This window comes from Phaethon aethereus (assembly GCF_964289735.1).
Source record: "Phaethon aethereus genome assembly, chromosome: 17".
Classification (NCBI taxonomy): Eukaryota; Metazoa; Chordata; class Aves; order Phaethontiformes; family Phaethontidae; genus Phaethon; species Phaethon aethereus.
The window spans coordinates 4,551,756-4,570,169 of record NC_138593.1 but is presented as its reverse complement, the minus strand read 5'-3'; the positions used below and the strand labels follow the sequence as shown (position 1 = coordinate 4,570,169).

Here is an 18,414-nt window from a genome sequence, read left to right as displayed (position 1 = left end):
ACTCATCAAAGAAGCTATTGTATGTGTCTCTCAGCATTTTAGCAAGGGTTAATGCACAAAAGCTTACCTGTTCTCTGCGTTTGGGTCGTTGTGCACACATGTGATCGTGGCAGCGGTTCTTGCACTGTCTGTCTCTTCTTGAACCCCCCACTGGTCTGCATCACTGACTCTGATGTCCGTGATCTTCACACCTGGGGCTGTTCTAATTCTGTTGGGGAACAACAGGGATTACTTGAGTTACAGACCTCCTACAAATAAATCCAGAGAGGTAAACAAGGAAGATGAAAGGAACTACTCCCTCTTCCATTAGTAAAAGACTGATACATGGCAACTGTAAGTCACTCGGCTTTAAAAATATAAAACAGGTCCAATCATTTTAAAGAGATGAAGTATGAGTTTCATTATGTACAAAGCCAGTTAATTTTCAGCTTGAACAATGTGGAGAGAATAAGAATGCTTTCTGCTTCAGTGGCACCAGTTTGATATAAATGAAACAGATGTGACTAAGCATAAGTTGATTTAATTTGTTGCGTCTGTCCTGGAGTTTAAGATGGAGAATCAGAGCACTGTGATATAAAATACATCCTTCTGCTTGCAAACCTTTGGGAGCAAGGTGCCTTTTAATATTAGGGCTATCTGCATGGAAAAAATATGCTTCACTGCTCAAAGACCATAATGCAGGAAGGAGAGAGAAGGAATACGTTATCCTAGATCCGGGACTGAGGGATGAAAACAATTATGCCATTGTACTGGGATCTATCAAATTGGGCATGTCAAACTCTTGCTGCTGAAAATCATATTGTGCTGATATGGAAAACCTTGACTTCCTAAGCATGGCTAGAGTCTGAAAGCAGTTCAGTAGTTGGTAAATGTCACCAGTTTTTGGCTTAAAAAAATTTAGTTAAAAAAAAAAGTCCATGCTCCAGTGGGGCTCAGCATTAGGAACAGATTGTCAAGGAATAAGAAACAAACTGCTTTTAATAGCACGGACTTCATTTGTGCAGCTTGACTCCTGAAACAAGCCTGCAATTTCAACAGGAGTGCTGTAAATATGCCTGGAGAACAATTAGGCAGAAAGCAACTGCTGTAGCGCCACGTTCGTCACTACTGTGACTTAATTAATTAAAAGCAAAGCCAAGAGGGACCTCTTAGTTTTACGGTGGAATGAAACAGCGCTGCTGAGATTTGAAGCGTTATTTAACAGTGAATTGTGATGGATTTGCCCCGATGCCTTGTGGCCAATTGGCACTCATGTTACACTATTAAGAATTTCCTTTAAATTCTATCTGAGTTCATGGGTTTGGATCAAAGTAACTTCAAGACTCAATGGGTGGTCTCTTCCTCTGCGAAAGAATTCATTCATCCTGCTTTTATGATATCCTTATTTTTGCCTGTAAGGCTTTACTGACTTGATGGGCCAAATTCATGCCTGGCATAACCAATCTGATGAAAAATATTTCCTGTAAGGAGAGAATTTTACTTGATAGTTTTCTAATTGTCTCCTTCATGGCTCTCCACAGACATTCACACCTCCAAACAACATGCCGCAAAGCTTATGTGCCCCTTTCCTATCATCTCCTCTTTTCAGAGGAACATTCATTTATTCTGTAGTAATTACACTGGACCAAATAATTCCTGCAAGACACCTACATGGCTACGTTTCAGACTGACTTGTAATTTACATGAGATAGAGAATTAGGCCTTCAGCAATGGATTCATAATTTTTTTTCCTTAGACTTAGTAAACCACTCTTGAATAAAAATCATTAGGGCCTGACAAAAAAAAAAAACAACAAAAAACCACAAACGACCACCACTTTTTAAATGTTCTCCTTCCCAGCCAAAACTATATTTTTTTTTTTTAACAAATTCGCCTCCTCACCACGTCCTCAATTTCCCAGTTTTTTTTTCTTCACAACATGTCTGTAAACCTCTAACCCAACTTTCCACCCAAGTCAAAGCCCTGGTTATTTAAAGGTTAATTGAATGGCGGGGGGGTGGGGAGCAGGTGCAGGAAAGGGGCATGGACAACAGGACAGCTGGGTTTCACCCATGATTTCAGGATTCATCATCCTTTTTCCATCTGTTAGAAGCTTGTTATGTCCTCCTACACAGCTTTTGCACTACAGATATCTTCACTCTGCAGCATTTACTGATACGAATCTAGCAGGTCGGTTTACCCCAACACGGATAAAAAGCAACACGGCACAGTTACCTGCCACACTTGAGCAGGCTTTAACCATGAAGGACCCCTGTGCAGCTCCCTTCTTCATGGAAGCTGAAGCTGCTGCTCGTCTTACCTCCATCAGTGGTCCACACACACAGCGTAGGGGTAAGGATGCAAGAGCCTCAAATATCCACATCTATCTACATGCCCAGCTGTTCCAATGCTCCAGACACTGTGCATCCCAAAACACTGGCATCACTCTTGGGCCAGCCTGTCAGCCGTGCCTACCTCCCTCAGCCAGGAAGCTTTGATGTTTCTTCTCTTGTGCCTGAATACAGCTACAAGATGTTTTTTGCCTGTCTGGACAGCAGACGAGACTCTCCCGGTGCCTGTCCTGTTGGCTGACCACTTGGCTTCTCCTTTAGGGCACTGTCCCTTCACAGGAAGCCTTGAGGTCTTCTGGTTTTTGGCAATGCTGTCTTGTTGACTGTGCCTACAGCTTTCGCTTGCTGCGTATCTACTGTCTTGCTGGGTTAGCATCAAGTGAACATCACATATTCTGCTCCCCAGCTACATCTTCCAAAAACGTCTCAGAATGCTGCATTTTAGGAAAATTTCCAGTCTAATCCCCTGCAATGCATCTGCTCTGGTGGGCTGAGACAAGATGTCATTTTGCATTTTTGGATCTCAGTAAAGCCAGGAAGGTTGAAAGAAGGAAGAAACTGAATTCAGCTTCTCACTTAGGAAAAGTCAAGAAATTCAAATTAAACCAGCCTACATATGGAAGGTTTGAGGCTACTATTCTTCAGATAAGTGATTCATATCTTTAAATCTGCCCCCAAGCTCCACAGGCACAAAAAATATTGTAAGCATTGGGGATTGAGGCTTTGCAAAAGAATATGAAGTTCCTATCAGAGCTGACATTAACTGGAGAAAGGATGGTGAATGGCTAGTATGTGAGCCCAGGCGCTGGGTTTATTGCCCTGCTCTGTGCCAGGCTTTAATTATAAGCTTGGGTGGATCATTTAGTTTTCTTATACCTCCCTTCCCCACATATAAAAAATATTGGGAAGTGCTGCTCTTCCAACTCCAAGGGAGCTGTAAGGATAAATAGGATTGCTTGAGAAAAATCTGATGGCTTTTACATTTACCACCTGACAAAAAATATACCATCTCTGGGCTTGAAAACATGGAAACAATCTACTGAGGTATTTCCCAGAAGCATGACCCAAGAAGTAACTGTTACCACTAAGATGGCTTAATTCCATTTTTATAAAGAAAATTATGTGAAATGGGGGGGTGTAGGGGGGAAGGAAAAAAGGTGCAAAACATGACAGCCAATTGGAAAATTGGGAAAATTGACATTTCATTTCCATGAAATATTTCCTGAAAAACAGAATTTTCAGACGGAAAACTGTCCTGTTAAAAAGCACTTGCCCACCTTAAAAAAAAAAAAAAAAAAAAATCACAATTTATGTGATATTTTGATAACACAGGTAGCAGAGATGTAAATGAGACAGAGGAATACTGAATGAGCTCACCAGAAGTTAGCCTGCAACAGGGCCCCCACGTTACAGCCTGTACCCACAGCCAGTATCACAAATGAGGTGACCACCGTTTATTCATGATAGTCTCTTCTTCAGGGGTAGAGGAGCTCCAGCAGGAATGTGACATCCTCAAGCACTGCCTTTAGTGACACTTATGGCCATAAGATCTTAAGAGGAGGTAGCTGGAAGAGGGGAGGGAAGCGTCAAAGCTTTTCAGAACAGCGAATCAATAAAACAACTGCTTCATGAGTGAATTTAGCCCTCTTGTCCAGCTATAAATGCAGAACAGAGGAAGCTGCTTTCAATTTAGACTGCAAAATACGCTTGGTATCCCTGGCAGTGTTTTCCCCCTGAAAACACTGTGTGTCCCCCATTCACTGTGGAATATAAAGATGGAAACATGATAGACTGAATGCAGTGGGCAAGCAGAAGCATCCCCAGCCTGCCAACTTGGAACGACCAGAAACTCTTTTAAAATGCAATCCCAGCCTTAAATGTAAGCAACCCCATGAATTCGGCTGCTCTAAACCTCTTCTCTCAGTTATTACAACGGAAGGAAAGGAGAAGGTATAAGTAATCACCAGGGCTGGAAAGTAACTTAAGGGCTGCAAGAAGGATTTAAACAGCTGAGCACTTAGCGGAAGTGGTGCAGAGACTTCACTGCCTCCCAGTCAATTAACTGCAAAATCTGAAAGGTAAATGCTTGCTTGCAATACACCCCCAGCAACACTCCCAGCCCCAGTAATTGGGAAGTAAAATCTTGGCAAAAGGAACTTTAAAATAGAAACAGAAGGAAAAGGTACTTGGGATATAAAGCAGGAATGTGCTCACAGCAGATGGAAAACGCTCAAAATGATGAGAAAAAAGACTTTTTCAGAGCTATTTTAGAAATCCTCTTAGCTCCCCCCCCCCCATGGAGGAAAACATGATCTGAGCTAAACTGAGTCTCAATGACATACTAATAATAACAGCTATGATAATAAATTTCATTTGTAATTTCCAACCATTTCTGTATTCAGCCCTTCAACATGCATTTTTAGCCCAATTAAAAATAAAATCATTATCCTTCCCCTACAGGAAATCCAAGCTGTAGGCCAGTTTAGTTAACTTGACTAAAATTACCCTGTCTCTGCAGAGCCAGAATGAGGGTCGATACATCCTGATTCCCAGGCTTACACTTCAGCCAGACACCCCTACCCATCTTTGAGACCAAACCAGAGCAGAGCTGAGTAATTCCGAGCTCTCAGAGAGCATTTTACATATTTGAAGAATTGCACAAACAGCAAGCAATTAGTTCTGAACGAGGTCCCTGGGGAGTTTCTAGTTAAAATACATGTGTTTTAAGATACATTAAGCCAAGCACTATAAATTGAATAATCACTGAATTCAGATATAAGATCTGGGGACTTCTGGGTGAGAGGGGCAGTGTTTGTACATAGGAAGGAACAGAAGCATAGCTGTATAGGGGGAGGAAGTAAGTGGAGTTTGCTGGGAGATACAAGGAGAAGAGGGTATGGGATTCATAGTTGCCACATCCAAATGCACTACATGGCATTTGGGAGGGAGGCACAGTCAGGAGTTCACTGGTGTGAAAGCAAAACTGTTTGGGAAACACTGTTACAGCCAATGGAGGGCTGAGGTGGGACCAGAGCTCCCCCCAAGAGAGGCACCATCCCTCTCTCTTGTGTCTTCCTAAGCTTCCTGGCAAAAATGCTCAGTGGGTAATCCAGAAATATCAGGAAAATGAGATGACACAAAGTCACCCAGAAGACACATGGCAGAACTAGAAATTATGCCTAGAGCTTCCAAGCAATACTTTTTTTTTTTAATATAATTATCTTCACCGTAAACGCACTCAGCTCTCCTGCTCCTGCTGTAGGCCCACTAACAATAGACGTGTCCTGCAACACCCGTGCAAGACCAGCCTGTAGGCAAATACACTATCTGCTGCTGTGGGCTTGCAGTATGTGTGAAATGGGAGTGCCTCACCAATCCTGCACAGCCTCACCTCTTATGGAAGTCAGATTTACAACAACTCTGGGGATCCGGCCCTAAATCTTCACAAGCTAAGCAAGCATTTATTTTCTAAAGAATTTTTCCAAGAACTTTACTACTTTGCTCTTTTATATATTAAAAGACTTGTCACAGATTTATGTTTGAACTACTTCCCCATCAAATTCTCTTTAAAATAGCAACACTTGGCCAGTTTGTGTTTGTTCCTGCGATTCTGTAATAATGTCACTATAAGTAAAACTATCTAAGTATGTAAAGTACACATCAAAATACACAAAGATCCTGCAAAAATCCAAGCCCTCTCCAAAAGGTTACAAGTGTAGAAACACAAATAATATGCTGCTTTATTGTGAAGTAAAACAAGCAGCCTGCAAAGCCCTGTGGAGAGATGTAGGTAGATGACAGGCAGAGGGCAACTGTGATGCTTCAAATAAAAGCAAACCCCAAGAAAATGGGTTTGAGTAATGGTACCAGAGGGTAAAAAACTCAACATCAATGGCCCTGGTATAAACGCAGTGGCAATAGGTGTTAACAGTGAAACAAGGTTGGAACTCATGGCGAGACACAAAAAAGCAGATCTGTCCTTGCGGATAAAGACAGCTCAATACTTAGAGACACAGGCAGGAACTTCCAAAGTCAACCGGAGTTTTACGTAAGATTTGACCTCCACATTTCATCCATGCTAAAAACTACTCCAGTGACTGCCCCTTCATTGCAAGTCCAATGCATAATTGGCCCAAATTTGTTTCCAGAACAAGGTATTTATCTGCTGTGCTCTGCCTACCTTTGCCCCATTTCCCCCCTGAAACACCTCCCCACTGCAGGGCCAAAGCTTTTTCAGCTGCCACTCAACCCGTGGAAATGCCCTTGCTGCACCTCGTGACCTCAGCACTCTCCCACTTTTACACCACATCAGGAAATTTGCCTTTCCCTCCCTCTAGTATACCTCAATTTCAATCTGCATCTGTTATTTTTATATAACCTTTTGTATGTCTTATTTAGCCTGTCAAGCATTTGGGGATGCAGTTTCTATGAAAGCAGTTACTACTGTCATGTAGCAGAGTATCTCTATGCAACACGGGCTCAAGGAAGGTCAATGCCAAAGCACCAGGTAGGACAAAGCTGACAGAATAGGTACAGTGACCAGAGCAATGAAAGGCAGGAACAAAGTTGTTCAACAGACATGGCACCTAACATGAAAAAAGCTCAACAACTCAGAGAGCAGAAAACCCTTTGAAATTATAGAGGCATTCAATGCTAAAGACTTACAATGGTACAATTACCACTTTTCTACCCAAAACCATGAAGCTGTCAAGCAATTTTTTTTCAGCCCACCAAATGCTTCAAAATATGCTAAGCATCAAGCTCACTAGCATATTGGATTTTGAATAATGAAAAGAATAAACAGGATTTTAATTTGGATTCTGACAGTAAAGTGCTTTCCATGTGATAAATTAACTATTAGGGAAGACAAATTAACACAACCTACCCTTGAGTATGACGGCTTATGATTTTGAGGAAGCTTTTACAGAAGCATGATCAAAATAAGGCAGGATGAAAAATAGGAGATGATGATGGGAGGAGTATTTTGTCAAAAATCCTCCCTGCTCCTTTTTATCAAACTGTAGGTATAAATTCTCTTAAAAAGTGCAGCAGATTTTCTCAAGAGCCCCCCATTTTTCCTAAGAATGTCTAAACATTTTAGGAGAGATCCTCAGCTGGTCTAACATGAAAATTAGAGAACTTGATTAATTTTATAGCAATTCTTTAATACTGAAAAGTTAATTTTCACATCTGTGAAGTAAACTCAGTAAGATATTACCTTATGAATTTTTTAGAAGGGGAAGGTGTTTCAGAAGCGTTTTCTAGATATAAGACTATGCTCATAAAATCAGTAAAGAGTATGTGAATATCTTCAAAGCAGTCTAACATTATGTTGTATTTCCATATCCAATGGAAAATTCCCATTTTTGCCATTTTTTTTTAAAGAAAGAAGATTTATTTAAGATTTATTCTTCCTATTTCAGCAGAAACTCCATTTTTCAATCTGCTCTCTCTCTCACTCAGGTAAGCAAATAGAGCTTAAAAAACAGCAGAAAGACATCCTAATTGGCTTGAAATTAAAGCTATTAATTTTTATTTTTATTTCTTCCTGTCACAAACCAGACCTGTTTATATGAGTTTCTAACACTGCTATGGAAACCTGAGAGGTTCTAAAGTCTTCATGTAATATGAGATGAAAACACCATCTCCCACAGCTAACACTGTTTTCCTTGAAATATGTCAACAGTGGACTTTCATCCCTCTGGGAGAAAAAGGGTTGCCAAGCACTGGGGCAGGACAAGTCGGGTCCAATTCTATCGACTCACAGCAGTTTATTAACCATGTTAATGTTTAATTTAATTACTCACCTTTGCTTAGAAATTCATCCAAAGAGAAAAAAAATTACTACTTCTACAGAAACACTGCATTTATATACTTAAAACATTGTGCAGACACTGTATTTCAATATATTTCTGTAATTTCCCAGTAGGTATTTAAAACCGTGGGTCAAAGAGTTCTGTAGTAATTGGCATTTTCTTAATAAAACTAAAAGCCAAAATTGATTTGAGTCCACCAGAAAACATTGTCGTGCCCTTGACATGCAAATTACGTTAATCATAGTATAAGCAAATGTGGCTCTAGATTGTGCTGAAACCTTTTAAATTCCAGCAAACTCTTCACACCAGAAGAACAGGTCTGATGCTTGGGTTGCTGACGCTGACATCGCACTAGCACTGCTCCAGTGATTCCTGCTACACCAGCACAGGGAAGCAGATTAGGTTGTCTGTCCTTTGCCTGCCTGGAGGGCAGGAAACACTGCCCATAATCTGCAAACACACAATTCCTAACTCTCGCTTGACACTGTACACTTTCAAAGTATCCAATAAACATGAACTAATCATTATTACTATTGATCAAGAGGAGACAGCAGGTCTTTTTCCAACTCTAAATGATCCTCATGCTGCCAAACAACTCGTAACCTCCCTTTCCCATTAGGATGCACAACCAGCTCACACCTCTCTCTCCCCTGAGAGATACTTTCTTTTATTTCACTGCCTCCATTCAGTTGGCTGAGTTATGATGTGTTTATCATTATTCGAAGAGCTGAAGAGTGCCTGCTGTCACGCGCCCTTAGACATCTCCAAGAATTGAAGTATGTGCCCTCTTTTCTCCAACACAACAATCTGTGATGTACCTTCTCTGTAGAGAGAAGAGGTAAAATGCTGGAGTGGTTTTCTGTAACACATGTCTACAGAGCAAAAATCAAAGCCCAGTCAGTGTCTTCAACCTTTCTCTGAAAGATCTAAAACACTCAGACTATGGCCTTTACTTTGAAACCAATGCAATGCTATAACAGATGAAACTCTTCCTTAAAGAAGTACAGGAGAAAATGCACTACCAAGTCTGAAGGTGTCCAAAGTATTTGAACTTGGAATTCTTGCAATCATGCAGAAACGCAGCTTTGAAAACTATAATGAAAAAATCAAAGTCAGTCAGAGGTTTCTTCCTGCAAAGACAAAGATACTTACAGGTTTCCTTTTATTGAAAGGTTCCTGCAAAAATGTTTGCAGCCTGAATAGAGTTCAGGCCTCCTGGGAGACAAAGAATTTTTATAACAGGGTCATTTTTCTACCTCTACAAGTGAAAAAAAGCCCTGAAGGTCACAGTTTCTGGAAGCACCTAAACAATAACAAAGTAAAAACTTTCCATCCCTCTCCCTGCAAAACTAGATAATGAGCTCCATAGCATTGTCTTGGTCAACAATGGATGGGGGTTTACAGCATTTAAAATAGTCCATCACTGTGGCTAAATTTGCTCACCACCTTGGAGACTCATATATTTCCTGTAAGGAAAAAGCTTATTAAATACAATTCAGACTAATATAATTAATTATCTTTTGCAAGACATCAACATAGATGACTTAGGATCAGAAAAACTTTCCTGGGTTGCTGCTGAGTACTACAGTCAACCCTGGAGTTTGTTGAGTTCATGGGACTGTTTGTGGCACAATCCCTCAGCTCAGTGCAGGTTGTGACTGCAACTCCCCCAATTAGCAGATGCCCAGAAAAGGCCAGTGGTAGCCTGTCTGTGGCTAGTCTTGAGACAATGTGTGTTTTCTGGCCCAAAAAAGTACATAACAGAGGCAATGTGCATGTACTAAACGGGGTCTCACCTTGACTTTCACACAGGTAATACGCCTCTTCCAATGGTTTAAAAAGTACAAGGGAGAAGACCAGCAGTGAGGTTGATGTCACTGACAACATGTTGACATGTCTCCTCCTCTTAGGAGATGAGGCTAAAAGCAAGAGGTCACTCAGTAACAGTCATCTTTACCTAAAAGATTGCATAAAACTGCACCAGTTTAAAAAAAAAAAAAAAGAGCCAATTTTTGAAATGTGTATACACCTCTAACTACTACTGAAACCAGTCCCAACCCTTGGCACATCCAACAATTGCTTAACAGCATGAAGCAGTCTTTAAGGGATCTATCATACATTTTTCCACACTTGCTCAGCACTCTGCATAAAAAAGCAGCACAGAAAAGGTTGCTACCAGGAACTCCACCTAGGCTGTGGCAAGGAGACATTGACCTCAGCACAAGGGACGGAGAAAGAGGGAAGAGGAAAAAAAGCACTGCAATGAAAATCTTTCCAGAATTAAAAAGGCCACAAGAACTTTGCCTGAACTAGTAGTTGTTGTTTTTATTGGATTATTTTATGGGGTTTTATGTTGTTTAATCGAAGAAAGAAAATGGATGCCATAAAATATGCAGAGCTAACTGGGGCTGCAGAGTACATTGCTGAGTATCGCTAGTAATGCCATTTCCCCTTCACTGTCAAAAAATAAAAATATTGTTCTTTATATCCCTGTCACATGGAACAGCAGTCCTCTCGTGCTTGCCAATCAATCATGTTGGAGTGCACCTTTACCTTGAGCAGTATGTGCTAGGGCGGTGAATAAGGAAAGCTCAGGAAATAATCTCCCTTTCCACAAGATAGAATTCAATTTCCAGTATAGCTCAGACCAGTACTTTTCTTGAAAAAGTGACACCATATATTACAACAAAAAAGCATTTTTCTGCTGCTAGTGAAAACTTTAGTGGGCATTATGATTATGTGGTTTGTATTCCAGGCACCAGCGATCACCAAGCAGGCTAATAATGTGCAAATTCTGATGAGAACCAGCCCTCCAGTTGGGATAACACATCAAAGACTTTTTTTTTTCCCCTGATGGGTTTTTTTCTTTCCCATTCTGCTTTCTTTACTATAAGATTTTTTTCTAGGTGCAGACAACAATTTTCCAAGGTTTGCCTAGACAGTAAGTACTTCACAATAAAATTATCCCACTCTGGTGCTCGGGTAGGGTTAGTTACCTAGTGGCCCTTTGGCCAGTGTCCCAACAGGCTCTTGTCTTTGACAGCCCCAGTTTGGTTTCTTTGAGTGGTGCTTCTCAGAAGCTTTTTGAAGACTCTTTGCAGGTAGAGTGAGCTTTCACCAACACCTCCTTGAACCCCATTTGGATATCAGCAGATTTGGCATGGATTTTGCAAGTCCCAAGCTTTGTCTCTTCTCTGAGCACAGCTGACAAAGGCTGTGCAGCAGAGGCTGGCTGGGTCCGTCATCTACTGCCGTGAAGTCCAGAGAAAGCGCCACAAATAGTCAGTGCCAAAGCACTGGCTCACTGGATTTCCTGCAATATTACTAACTGTGAAGGCGAGGAGACAGTTTTTCCCCCCTAGACATGCTTAAGCTCCAAGCCCCAGCTTTTGCTCTGCAGATCTGAACAAAATACATTCTGCAAGCTGGTGCCTGACAGGCAAACCCTGGCAACCCCAGAGCTTGAGATGGGCAAAGAGGTCAGGAGGATTCAGCCCTCCAAACTCTGCTGCTCACAGTGCTGCTGCAGCTCAGAAAGCTCGTCCAGCCTTGCAAAGCTGTCAGGGAAATTTACCAGCCACCGCACAAAAATTGCTTGCCGTTTACCACAGTGATTGATGGTAATGCAAGAAACTAATGGCATTTTACTTGCCTGTCGAAAGAAATTACTCACCCTAGGCCAGCAGGATTGGGGAAAGATTCTTTAATCCTTGCGGCGATTTTTAAATTAAACTCAAGTGTTCGCAGGGCTGAAGACCAGTCAGACAGCAGCCTGCTTCAGGATGGATTCAAACATGATCTAGCACATGGGCAGATAAGTCTGGCACAGCAATAAAACAGAGGGAAAGGCAGTGGCACACCGTGCTTCTGACTTCTTTTTAAAAAGTTTACAGCTTTCAGGGGGCCAAATCCATTCCCAGATCATTAATCTCTAATAAAGACCTAGGTCCTAGAATTGTGCATGTAACAAAAAGTTGGGGAAATAACAGGACAAAAAGGCCACAATTGAAAATTGGAGGAGGCAAATGATCAAAGTGGCGCAGGAAGGATCTCCCATCTGGTCTATACGTGCAGAAGAGTATGGCAGCATAGGGGGTCAATTAACTTCCTAGATCAGTAGAGTTGGTAAGATCATTCCCTCTGTGGCTTTCCTTTTCCTTCCTAAGACCAGTACTAAACTTTCCTTTATCATTTAGCATTTTTCTTTTATCACTGCAACTGGCCTGTTTGCCGCAAGGACTGCTCTGTTGTGGTTTTACCTATAGTACTGGCATTCCCCCTGTTATTGATGGCAGAGCCTCCATCATGGTTCAGGCACAACATCCTTGTTAAATGAGCTACCTCAATAGTTTGGGGGCTGACAACATTCATTCATTAGATGGCAGGTCAAGGGTGAAGGACTAAAAAAGATCCTTCACCAGGCGCTGATTCTTACAAGCAGTAGCACAGTGGGCTCCAACACCTAGCACTGCCCCGGAGGAATTTCACTAAGACAAATAGCAAGGGACATTGCACAGCTGTTTTGAGGATAGGAATGAGCTATTCTCACAGTTTTGATTTTGGTTAGCCTCTGTTTTCTTTACCAGCCTTTATGATTCAAGCTCCTATACATCCTCACAAACCAGATGAAAAACCATCGCTGCAAAAGGTCATGAACAAAAAACAGGCAGAAGAAACAATTCAAGTTTTACGAAGGTACACATGCCTAGGTGCTAGCTGCTAAAAAGTCGCTTCAACTTTCAGCATTTCAGAGCACACACACTGTTTGCAATAACAAACACTCTAAAAACAGGCTTTCCCACTGGGGGAGTTGGGGGGCACTGGATCAACTACCTATAAAAATGGACAGAATCCTTTACAATGTATTAACTGGTTTTCAGTGAAAAACACTCATAGTGAGATACTGTGTCCCATCGAGCATTAAGCACTTCCCATTTCTGTTCTGCTTTTTCAATTCTAACTAGTCCCTAACCCTGTTAGTCATGAATTTGCGATTAATGAGCCTTGTTTAGAGGATGTGAATACTGAAATTGTTCTGATATACAGACTCTAACCACACAAAGATGATCTAATTCAGCAAGGGAATCTGCTGTGCTTAGGGGGGATTCCGAACCTTCAATAAAGGAAATCAGCTGTTAAGTCATTTTAACAAGGGGCAGCATGCTGTGCTCTCAGCTCTGAGGTGCCACGCGATGGTCTCACAGCTTGGCATCTGGGGACAAAATCATCTCTGTGCATTAAGGATGCTTAACATCTGCTTGTAAATCTGGCACCGGTCAAAAAATGGCTGTGACTGAAATGAGGATGGTGCAAGTGTGATTTTCCACCAGAATTCTTAACTGTAAGAAACATGCACACATACACACCCGCACACACATTCTTTTGATCTAATACAGCAAAGGACCAATAACCCAGGGCTAAACTAATTATGACTAGTTATGCTTGAGCAGGAAAACAGCAGCCACTCCTCTCCTGCTTCAGGGAACAAGTAAAACAAGTGCCTTCGTGGCTTTTCTTCCCTGCACCTGGAAGGAAAGAACTGTCCCTTGCAAATCTTCTTCTTCCAGGGTATCCAGAGGAGCAGATTACCTCCTCCGCTGGGGACATGGGCACAGGCAGGACAGCTCTCCACCCCAGGCTTGACAGAAAAAGCTCTGTAATTAGCCTCATCAGCCCAGATTTCTTGTTGACTCTAATTGAAAATGTATTTCCCAGGCCATGAAAAATCTGACAAAACAGTGAAAAACAAAAAGATAGTATTTTTCATTAAATAAGATGACTCATCACATGCCTATACTCAGAAATAATTGGGGGGGGGGGCGACACACTTCATTATATTTGAAAAGTTTTATAAAATGCACCTTGATGGAATAAACATTCCTTGTTCTGCTACAGCAGTCACTTTCAGCCATATTTCAGGAGGCTAATCCTGAAGACCAGGAGATTAATTCCTGGAGACAAGCCCTTTTTCCCTTCTAGTTCCTCCCCAGCTCTTCAGAGAAAATGACCTGGTCTGATCTTAACACAACTTTAAGAAGACAGATTAATTATGCTCCTCCCTATTTCATCTTGATGGCATATCTGAGCAGCTTCTACAGCTGCAAAACCTTATTTCCAGGATCCTTTTGATTGTACTGCTGAGATATTCAAAGACTCATTAAATCTAAGGGGAAGTTCCATTCACTGAGACTTAGTACAGAAAGGAGGTGGGGGAAGGAGGCTTAAAGTTATCTTCTACTTAAGTTAAAGAGACAGTTGGGGAAGATTTATTCATAAATCCAACTCTCCACCCTTGAAGAGTCACCTATCCTTGTGGCGCCTTGCACACAGGAGATGCTACTGGCATTAAAGGGCTGAGAAACATAGCCTGCTCCAATGACTGGGTGACTCTGCTTGTTCCTACAGAAGAACCAATGGATAAAGATGGGAAAGCAAAGAAACCTGCCTTATATTTTTGTAGACATAATTTTGCACCTAGAAATTGCAATTGTTTTCCAATTGCAACATTATCGTCAAGTTAGAGCTCAGCTTTAAGTTCAGTCTCCTGCAAGAGACTCCTTCAGTCTCCTGAGACTGACTCCTTCAGTCTCCATGTTTGTTGATGGCTGCATGATTATGGTTGTAATTATTTCCTCCCACAATTACCGTCACTATATCTGACCTTATCCTAGAATCAAATACCAAGGCATTAAAGTGACAATATCTCCTGCGCAAGTAACTGCTGATACAAAACGTTATTCTCAATTACTAACGTCAATAGCTTGTGGATATTAAAAGTGAAGCCAGTATATTACCGGGGCTGACATTGCTTTCTAATCTAATAGCAAGGCTATAAATTATCTGATTTGCTGATGAACAGCTCAAATTACAAAGGCACCATTCAAAAAAAATCACTAAATATATGGATGACTTCCTTTGATTTTAAGTGGCACTGAGAAAGTGCTTCGCTCTTTTCTGGTGGTGTTGCCTTCCTGACTTGAATCTTCACAGTCAAGCTATCATCCTCAATTAACTTCAGGCACAACTATTTTCAAGTATAACACCCTGCCTGCCAGCATAGAAGTAGGCTTCAAAAAGTGGGCCTTCAAGCTACAGTCTAGAGCTCATCTATCAGAAACACCAATATTATCCCTCTTTTTTACTTTTTAGAATTGTGAAACCTCAGCAGTACCATTACAATCAAGGTTGTACTTACTCCTGGGAGCATTTTATCTTGTTTTCACATGGGGAAACCCTTTCTTTACAGAACATTCCTGCAGTTAAGATCTTTCCACAGTTTTATGTGAAATTAAGTAGTTAATATCATAGATGTGGTGCTGCAAAAACTAAATCATGATATTAAAGGAAGTCAAGGTTCAAATTCCCTGCATGCAGCAGGTGAGATAGATGTATTGGGAAAGGCTAGATCTGGAGAATGTAATAAACAGTCACAGGTGAATATAAAATATAAATGCAAAATGCTCGTCTTTATATTTATTACATCTTTTACATCTAAATCAGGCAGATTTCATTCCACAGATTGAGACTGATCTGAAGTAATTTAGTGGGAGGCTGGTAGCTGAAACACATAATCGCATTTCTAGAACAATGTAATTACATTGAATTTAATGCGATTTCCTGCCACTTGTTTAAAAGTGCAACCTCCTCCACATTCTCGATTTATGCTGAACATGACATCTGATGTAAGACTATTTTTATGTAGCCAGGTAAAGCATTGCATAAGGGGAGAAAGTATGCTACGACTCTTTGAATTCCCCAAGACCATCATACAAAGATGTCAGTTATGAAGTACGAATAAGTTCAAATCTTAAATTTCTAGAAAGATGCTGTCTTAGCAGATGACGACTGATTTTAGATTTCATTTTCATTAAATATGTCACAAGGAACAATTTTGCTTACCTTAAGAACTGGTGCACAAGTCACCTCTGCTCTATGGGACAAAGAAATTTGAAGGGAAATTTAGTCTTAGCAGGAGAGTTTTCAGGTTTTCGTATGTTGCACATGCTTTTGAGAGTGCTATATTAAAGATTTTTTATGAAGAACAGGCTAATAAGTGGACATGGCAGGTCATAACCATTAAGTATAGTTAGAAAATAGTGGGAAAAAAAGTAATTGCAATCTGAATGCAGACCAAGAATTTGAATCTTAACACAAGGATAAAGGGCTGGAATTTTATCAAAGTTAGGAATAAAACAGCACAGACATTAAGATTCATTTAACTCCTATAAATCAGTTAAAATCTGATCTAGAGAGAGAAAGTGTGCAAGCCAATGCATCATGAGAGCCCGTGCTGCCAGCCAAAGCGTACCACATAAACAGAAAAATTACTTTAAAAAAAAATACCGCTAAGCTTACAGCTGGTCAGATGAAATCCTGTAAGCCCGCCTAGTATGAAACAATTCAATTAATCTCTTTGCAGAATAATTTCAAATAGCAACCAAAGTTGTAAAAATTGAGGCATACTTACAATTGATTTGCAAACAGAAAGAAAAATTATTAAATTGATCAAAAATGCTATTTACTGCTGGCAGTTCATTTAGCCTTCTGCAGAATGTTTCAACATTTATGTTCCTTCATTGGAATAAATAAGTACTGAAATATAATGGATAATGAAGCAGATGCTAAAAGACAACAAAAATGCACAGGGTTGGGTTTTTTTTAGCAGATCAATATAAGCTTGAATGAAATAAGTTTAAAAGCAGATTTCAAAGCTGGGGACTTCTATGAAAAGTAAACGAACAATAGATTTAAAGCAGTATAATTACCAATGAATCACACCACTATGGAAATGGTCTCAGGGAACTCCAAATGCATTATACACTGCAGAGGAGGGCGAACGAGGGAGAAAAGAGCCCCTATAAAAGGAGCCAATGCTGCAACCCTCGTTCAGATAAGCCACCCTGCATTTATGCAGCAAAGTCAGCTGCATTTAGGTTATAAAGCCAAATCCTGAGATTCTTCCTTCCATGGAAGTTTTCTTTGGCATTAACAGAACTGTGGAAAAATCTCAGGATGCGCAGGCTTGCAACAAGCCAAGGAGGAGACCTCAGCACCTTACAGCTGCTTTCCGACACTGTCGATGTCGAGCACCACTGAGCAAAGCGATCTGTTGCAAAAGACTCACACAGCCACGCGACGCTACTCCGAAGTGGCAGCGATGAATGCAAACGTGTTACAAAAACAAAGAACGGAAAAGCTTTGTCTGGGAAACGACGGCATGTATTATTGACGGCTCAGCAGCCAGAAGACCTCAGTGCATGGAGAGGATAACGGGTTTGTCATCTCCCTGCCAGGAAAGGACTGGAAGAGGGTTGAAGAGAGGCAGCGTTTCAGCTCCATGCCCAGCCTGCGACCCCAGCGCGCAGTCCCGCAGCACACTGCAGGGAAAGCAGCATGAGCTCAGCCGCAACATCCACCTGCCACAGCCGACCCCAATACTCTCAACCTCACTGCACATCCAACACACTACATCTCAGTTCTTTCTTTCTGTTTTTTTCTTTTCTTCTTTACTGAAAAGCCTACTTTCTTCAAGGTGACTTGAGACAAGAGGCAGTTTGCTTGAACAGTAAGAGGCTTGCTTAAATAGTAAAAGATTTGCTGGATGCTAGAAGGCCCCCTGTTCATCCCTGATCACCTTCTATAGCTCAGGAAGAGAATTCTGCAGAGAGCGTATGGAGATATGACAGAGGAGTCAGGACCTTTATTAGGTTGAATCATTCGGTTGCAAACCAGGACCAACCAGACAAAACCACTGTGATTCAAACTTGGACAAAAACTGAATGGTTAGAAATGAGAAACAATCTGGCTATGGCTGGATTACCACTACATTACCTGGGAGGTCCACTCAACTATTCAGGACTTCCATTATGCAGCAGAAGGACTGTGAAAATCTCTGCTCACCTCATCACCACTACAACAGTTACATATTCAGATTTCTTTCTGAAATAAGTGCAAATTTGCTTTGATTGACTGACATTTCATCACTTAATACATTCACAGCATGTCAAGGGAAAACTTGACTGAATTCACAATGCTGTACTGATTGAGTTCCTAATAGGAACAGTTGTCAGAAGGACTTGTACGGATAACTTTCAAAATCACATTTGCTAGTTGGCAGAGGACCTTCTGCACCAAAGAGCCTCTCCATCTACTTGCAGGACTTTCTGGGACACAGAGATGGACAGCCCCTCTCTTCCCATTTGCAATCAGCCCATGCCATGGCTGCAAAATACTTTTTCTCCAAAGTCCTGCATTTGAGACGTGCAGTT

General features: G+C 41.1%; 1 protein-coding gene across 1 annotated transcript in view; it reads right to left on the bottom strand.

Annotated features, from left to right (window-relative positions):
- The window catches only part of TMEM132B (transmembrane protein 132B), a gene marked incomplete at its 3' end in the record, with an annotated part of 250,204 nt that overhangs the window by 142,007 nt on the left and 89,783 nt on the right, over nt 1-18,414 (bottom strand). The window contains exon 3 of the mRNA XM_082007704.1: nt 68-208. Within this exon, the coding sequence (XP_081863830.1) occupies nt 68-208 (141 nt within the window). The remainder of the gene's footprint in view (nt 1-67; nt 209-18,414) is intronic.